This window comes from Lytechinus variegatus, chromosome 8, assembly GCF_018143015.1.
Source record: "Lytechinus variegatus isolate NC3 chromosome 8, Lvar_3.0, whole genome shotgun sequence".
Lineage (NCBI taxonomy): Eukaryota > Metazoa > Echinodermata > Echinoidea > Temnopleuroida > Toxopneustidae > Lytechinus > Lytechinus variegatus.
Window position 1 is genome coordinate 14,059,695 of NC_054747.1, and position 7,556 is coordinate 14,067,250.

The following is a 7,556-nucleotide window of genomic DNA, read 5'->3' on the forward strand; positions in this document are numbered from 1 at the left end:
CTGTCTCTCTTTTTCCCTTTCTCATTGTAATTTCTCATGCAGCCTTCCTGTGCCTGGAACCCCAGCTGTACAACCCATGTGGCTCACCGTGCCCGGCGACCTGCGCCAATCCGACGGCACCTGAAAACTGTCAGGAAACATGCATCGAAACATGCAGTTGTCCAGATGGGTTGTTGCTCGATGGAGATAGTTGCGTCGAACCAGATCGATGTGGCTGTACCTACGAGGGATCGTACTATCCGGTAAAATGAACACTTCGAAAGAGTTAGGAAAATGCAATAAATGCATCGATTACTTTATACTGTAGGGGGGGGGGTGTTTCACGAAGATTTAAGTCTGACAAAATAAAGCTGCTTGTGATATCAATAAAAGCCTTACCTCATGGTCAGGAACTGAATGTGCGCTTCCGCATGCATGGTGTATTTATCAATGGGACTACACGATGGCTGGACGAAAATCTTGGATATCTATGATATCACACACTTATTTTATTATCCAAAGTTTGTGATATCTAATGAGATTTATATCAACGGATACGATATTTCAGTCCATAAAAATGTAAAATAGAGAACCCCGTCATGCTGACATAAAGATTTTGCTCTTCATATATCCAAAACAGAATGGTGCGACCTGGACCAGTGTAGACTGTTCGTCGTCGTGCTCCTGTGTATCTAGGGAAGTCGTGTGCAATGATAACTATTGTCATCCCGGCGAGGAGTGTGTTGTGGATGCCCAAGGGGTACCTGGGTGTTACTGCCGTCGGGGACTTAGCCGCGTTGATGGTGCTTGCGTAGGAGGTAAATAGTGTTTAATTCAAACAGACACTTTTGCATCCCATAGGCCTACAGCAGCATAAATAGCAAATTATTCTGTGAGGGCCGGATATATGGCTTATGGGACAAAAATGTAGACCTTTTATAATACATTTTTTTTTCGATTTTGACATAATATCCAGTAAAAGATATCACACTTCGATCACCCTTTACGCCCTCTTTGCATTCATTTTTTCTCGTTCTTTTTTGTTGTCCTGGTCGAGAAACATTAGGGGCCATGGGCGATATGGCCCCTTAGTCCCATTCCCTGATATGTACGCAAGTGATTCGATGTCGGGGGGGGGGGTCGCTTGAATAAACGAGGAACCGTGTACAAAAATGAGAAAAATTACCCTGATATGGATCACGATTTCACATGGTCCACCATGTGAATCAACATTGAACACCTCTTCTTCATACAAAGTTTACTAAAATTATAGCCATGTGGCAGTTTATTATGAAAGTAGTTTTGTGTTTCTTGGCGTAGTTTCTATCTTTGAATAATAACTTTATTTGTTATAAATCAATTACTGAAAGTAGATAGAAATCATTACATAGATAAATGAAATGATATGAAAGCACTTGTGTGATAATATTTTAATCTCTCCTTTACTTCACTTTGACAGAGATTCCACCAGCAGCAGGTAAGCTTAAACAACTAAATATTTTATTTGTGTATTAATGATTATTTCATAATCTATCTGTCTATTCACCTATCTACTTCTTGATGTATTTGATTGTTTGTTAGAAATGACCTTAGAGCTTTCATTCCGCCGATGATGGGCAAACGTAAAATGTTTCGAAACAAATTATTTACATTGGTTTCAAGGTCCTCTTGCATAGCCAGCTCATCTTAAATGTTGCAATATGAACGGATATGCTTTGTACTTGTCATATGATTGTAACTTCTAGATCGTTTGTGAAAAATGATTTAATTCTTTACCAAAGTCGTTATTTATACATACAACTTGTATGTATGAATACGACTTTGGTCATGTTGGTAAAGAATGGTATCATTTATGAATAACGATTTTGGTAAAGAATGGTAAACTCATCTTCGAGAAGCGATCTAGTGCAGGGCATTTAACAAGTTAATCAACAAGCGTTGCAAATATCATTTCACAGCAATAAATGAAAATCAGTACAGATTATCCATGACTTAGGTGTACAGGACGGTGTATCCCTTCGCTCTCCAACGGGTGATTCTTTTCCACTCAGTTCTACCTTGGTCTACCCTGTGCATCACTTCCGTCATGGTTCCTCCATTTGGGAGGGGATTGTCCTGTGTATTCCTTTTTTTCATAGTCATTTCTATAGGCCAGGGGGCGTTTCATCAACATTTTCATCTGACAAGTTGTCAGATATGACAAAATTCCTTGAATTTGATTGGCTGAGAAGCAGTGGCGTACCTAGGATTTCCCAACGGGGAGGGGGGCAATTCATCCGCCAAAAAAAAAAAAATTGACAAGCAAAAAAAAGGTCTTCAACCACAAATAAAGGATTTCGTACAAGAAAAAAAAATTGACAAGCAAAAAAAAAGGTCTTCAAGTGGATCGTCAGGGATCAGTTGTGACTCGTCAAGGGGGGGGGGCAGGGATACGTCCCTTGCTTGGGTTGTGACTCGTTCCCCCACCCCCCCCCCCCCCGCCTTAGGTACGCTGGTGATGAGAAGCACAAATACTATGGGAACAGTCGGATAAAAAAAGCCGTTCACAAAACACTCCCCTAATCCCTGGAACACAAATGTTCAGCGATAAATCGCGAAATGACATGGCCTATCAAGATCATCGTTGCATGCATAGTTTGCTCAGTAGACTGACGAGGAACCAATCAGAATTGCTCTTTCCAATCAGGGAGTAATCACTGACATTTGTGCTACGGTGCCCTGGACCCCGTTGCATAAAAGTTACTATCGTGTTAATTGTGTTATCCATTGGCATCTTTATGGAATCCTTGATTTTGATTGGCTGATGAGCATTGTTATCATGGTAGTTACCTTTGGAAAGCAGAGTTACCATAAAAGTAACTTTATGCAACGGGACCCCGCACTGAAAAGCTCTTCTATTGCATATGGCATAAGTGGGCGAAGTATATGCACCTTGGCATTTGATTATAATCAGTTGTTTAGTTAGCACATTACAAATGAATTGAATTTTATTCAATGATTCAAGTAAGTAACCAGCAATCTCAAGACAATTTTCTCCTATTCTGTCCAAGTCTTGATTGGGCTTGCTAAATTGGGGAACCAGGTGATATGGAATGAAATACTTTAATCCTATAAAGTTGCAAATCGTATTGATTTGGTCATCTAATTCTTTCTAATTTTTTGTTTGTCACTCACCGATGATGATTTGTTGTATTCTATTTGTTGTTGGTGTTGTGGAATTAATTGTTGCTCAATGGTTGCCCTTTCTCTTCCCTTTCCCTTTTGTATTTTATAAAAGGGAATATATTTATATTTATTTTCTTTTTCCTCTTCGTGTTCATGTCCTTCGTTTCTTTTTTATCTTCTTCATGTTCTTCTTTTTCTTCTTCATCATTTATTCTTCTTGTTTTACTCAAAGAACGTATGCCTATTTTCCCCTTATTTCAAGTTATTTCACATGAAACCACAGCACATTATCATATTTGATTTGTTGCCAATTTGGCAATTCCCAGAGATCCGGGTCGTGTGCGACAATGCGGTTATGTCCGCCGTTGTTAACGGAGATGATCTTAGAGAAAACATTCAACCCAATGACTTTCCTGTGGGAGGAGCAGTATGCGGTGTGTTCACATATGGGCCAACCTCGTTTACATTCGAGAAGTTCTTTGAGTCCTGTGACGCACATATTGCTGCGACGGAGGTAAAAAAAGATTATTTATTTTATTTTTGTATTTATTAATTCATTTATTTATTTATATTTTCAAGCAGGTAGCCCCGCCAATAATGAAATACTGTTTCACTTGTTCCCCTTTATAAGATAAGCCAAAACAAAATGTAAATATCAAGTTTATAAAAAGGAGCTTAGATTATTAACATTTGGACACTGTTAAAACTTTGTGGCATTAATTTCATAATGTAACTGATCAATGAGGAGATTATCAACGTTCTTCTTCTTTATTATTATTGTTATTATTATCATAATGATTGATATTGTTATCATTATTGTTGTCGTTGTTGTTACTATCATCTTTAAAGATCTGGGCCCCGTTTCATAAAGAACTTGCAACTGTTGAAACTTTGCCTTTATGGCAACTATACCAACCTTGTTTTTGATTGGCCGCAGAGACCTGTTGCCATGGTAGTTGCCATTATGGCAAAGTTACAACAGTTGTAAGTCCTTTATGAAACGGGCTCCTGGTTGTTATTTTAAATTGATAATGATTGGCTGTTCTCTATTCTGCAGGGAGAGGGGAATGACGTCATTTTCGCCGATGTCGCCACTGCGCCTCTGGATGTAATCACTGTGGGAGCAGCGAACCCGGATGCGCGTACAGTAATCTTCTGTGAATTCCGACCACACTAACAATTGCTGCTTCTTCCCGCCGAAAATCCTTTTCCATAGTACTTGCTTTCTTTCAGATCGGTTTAAAATGGTTGAAACCTATGGGTTGATTGAGCTACTATAATCAACTTTGTCTTTTTGGACTTTATATGTATAACGATTCTTTTGCATTTTCTTATTCAGCATACATCTAGTAGAGAAAGAAATCTTGACCATTTCTTGATGTATCACATTGGATATTATTATGAGTGCTCTTGATTTGGTTATATTTATTTTATTTCCACATTCCAATTACAAAAGTATTTAGAAGTGTAATCATTTTCAAGAACTCATAGAAATAAGCAAAAAAGGCATAATGATTGATATAAGTAACTTTATTATTAACGTAATGAATATGAATAATGATTAACATTAAAATCTTAATTACGCTTGAAAATTCCCCCCTCATCTAAATTTTTGAAATATTTAGATATCGAAATGAACATAAACATATTATTGTAAATGTAATACTCTTCACGAAAACATGGTTTAATTTTCAATTCCAGTTTTAGCTCTAAGGAGCTGAAAAAGTAATTCTATTTTCTAGAATCTAGTATCTATCCTTTAAATATTATATTTCAATATTTAACAGAGTGATTGGATTTATGAATGGAAATACTATCTCAGATGGAGCTCAAGTACAATCAATAGGCTTACAATAAAGATTTTGTATCATTCACCAATTTTACACTCAAATCTCTTTGTCTTAAAGTGATAGGTTAACATTGGTTTGACTTTTAACAAATCTGAGCTAGAAGGTCACACTTGTCATCTGTGTCTGTGATATTTTACAAAAATAAAGCCCAGAAAAAAATTGCGTTCGAAAATAATTATTTAGTGCTTCAAAAATTGAAATAAAAAGTGACCGGAAACACCCTCTTAATTTCATCCCACACACTTATGTGTACTATTTAGGCGTCTAGAAGACGTATATTTACAAAATCGGGGTTTGCCTTGGAGTTGTAGCTTTTCATTCTCAATAATGGTTGTTTTCAGAATTTATTAGTTCTAATACATGTACTTGTACACATGTTTCATCTTGGTTTGAGAATTCTTTAAATCTGCTGCTCACAAAGTTAAACAATACCTTTAAATACAAAAATAACGAAGAGAACATAACATTTTCACAAACGGAGATTCGTGAAGATAACATGTTTCAAGGTACTCAAACGTCATCCTCAACCTGAAAATTATAAACAGACTCACTGATATATATACCATTTTGATATCAGATACATTTAAGAATGTTATCTTTAATGTATGTTTTATCTTTAAGTTAATGAATCACTGTGGGCACGCCGTACGAAACACAGTGTGGTATTTGGAAATGAGATACCTTTCATTTTCTTTGGTGTTTTTACAAAGTACAACTATATCCAAATTTTTACAATGCTAAATTTCGCAACCTGGGCCTTTATAAAGTATATATCCCGTATGCCATTACGTTATATACATTGTGTAACTGGGGAGTGCTAAAGGTATTTAACTTTGTGAGCAGCCGATTTAAAAAATTCTCAAACCAAGATAAAACATGTGTACAAGTGCATGTATTAGAACTAATAAACCCTGAAAACAACCATTATTGATAATGAAAAGCTAAAACTACAAGGCAAACCCCGATTTTGTAAATAGGTGTCTTATAGACTCCTAAATAGTACACATAAGTGTGTGGGATGAAATTAAGATAGTGTTTCCGGTCACTTTATATTTCAATTTTTGAAGCACTAAATAATTCTTTCCGAATGCAATTTTTTCTGGGCTTCATTTTTGTAACATATCACAGACACAGGTGACAAGTGTGACATTGTAGCTCAGATCTTTTTAAAGTCAAACCAATGTTAACCAATCACTTTAATGAAAGGCCTGTCAGGTTTTTTTTTTACCGGAGAAAGTAAGTTTACCACAATTACAGTGCTTTTCTTGGTAATAGATTCGAGACGGTGTGTTGCTTCAATTGATAACGTCCCCTTAAATTGATGAATTAAGGTTTAAGAAGCTAAGTATAAAAGAAATCGTGTAAAGGGTGATTATCACATTATCATATTCTATTGTATTTTCTATTTGTTCATTGCTTAAACCCTGATCATGGTGGTCATGGTATGAAGTATTTCCTTTGATAACATTATTAAATAAATCTATCTTTTCCAGTGTTTCCGAAGTAGTAAATCTGTATCTCTTGATGTGTTCCAATATAGATGTAGCATGCAAAATGATGATTGACAGAATTACATGTAGATGACGATGATGTGATGGCTTTGAAGATGATGGTGATAATGATGGTGGTGGTGGTGATGATGATGGTGGTGGTTCATGGTGATAATGATGGCGATGATTACCATCATGATAATGATGTTGATGATGGTGGTGGGGGTGGTGAAGATGATGGTGGTGGTGGTGGCGATGATGACCATGGTGTTAATCATGATAATAGGGAGGTTGATGATGATTGTTGTGATAATCATGATGACGATGGTGAGGGTGATGGTGGTCGTTTTCGCGATGATTGTGAGCTTTTAATGTTGGTTTGTGGTGATAAAAGGATGTTGATTATGTGTTTTTCAGTGTTAGAGCTATGGATGTGCGGGGGTGCGTGGATATGTATGTGTGTTCCCTGTTTATTTAATTGGTCCTGTTTATCCAGTTGACATGAATGAAGTTGAAACCGGGAGCTAAGAGGCCGTCGGAGAAGAACTTGCCAGTAAGTGACTCGGATTTTGGACATATGCATGGCCAAGACCGATAAAATGTGGCCTCGCGATCAAAATCAACTTACCGCCCTTTCACCCCGTAAGAAAAATCAATTTGAATGATAATTCCAGTGAAAAATAAGGCTAATGACGAATATTAAAGGGGAAGTTCACCCTAGAGAAAACTTTGTTGTAAAAATACCAGAAAAAATAGTAAAAAAATATTGGTGAAGGTTTGAAGAAAATCTGTTGAAGAGTAAGAAAGTTATTGGAGTTCAAAGTTCTGGATTTGTGACGTCATAAACGAGCAACTGCCCCATGTGTTATGTAATATAAAATGCGTGAATGTCAAATTTCGTATGGTTTCTGATGACTTTATTTTGTTTTCTATTCATGATGGGGTGTGAAATGAGTTGTCTATTGATATACAAAAGGTACAATGAAAACCATTTTCAGTTTTCTGAGAAAATGACATTTCATTGATTCTTACCATTCGCTATGTAGGAATGCATATGACGTCACAAATCAAA

General features: G+C 36.6%; 1 protein-coding gene across 1 annotated transcript in view; it reads left to right on the top strand.

The window, feature by feature from the left end:
- LOC121420019 (zonadhesin-like) overlaps positions 1-5,126 on the top strand; it is a 31,239-nt gene extending 26,113 nt beyond the window's left edge. Inside the window, exons 18-22 of the mRNA XM_041614542.1 lie at positions 43-242; positions 620-797; positions 1,439-1,456; positions 3,471-3,658; positions 4,202-5,126. Of these exons, the coding sequence (XP_041470476.1) occupies positions 43-242; positions 620-797; positions 1,439-1,456; positions 3,471-3,658; positions 4,202-4,321 (704 nt within the window). The 3' untranslated portion in view covers positions 4,322-5,126. The remainder of the gene's footprint in view (positions 1-42; positions 243-619; positions 798-1,438; positions 1,457-3,470; positions 3,659-4,201) is intronic.
- The last annotated feature ends 2,430 nt before the right edge of the window (positions 5,127-7,556 follow it).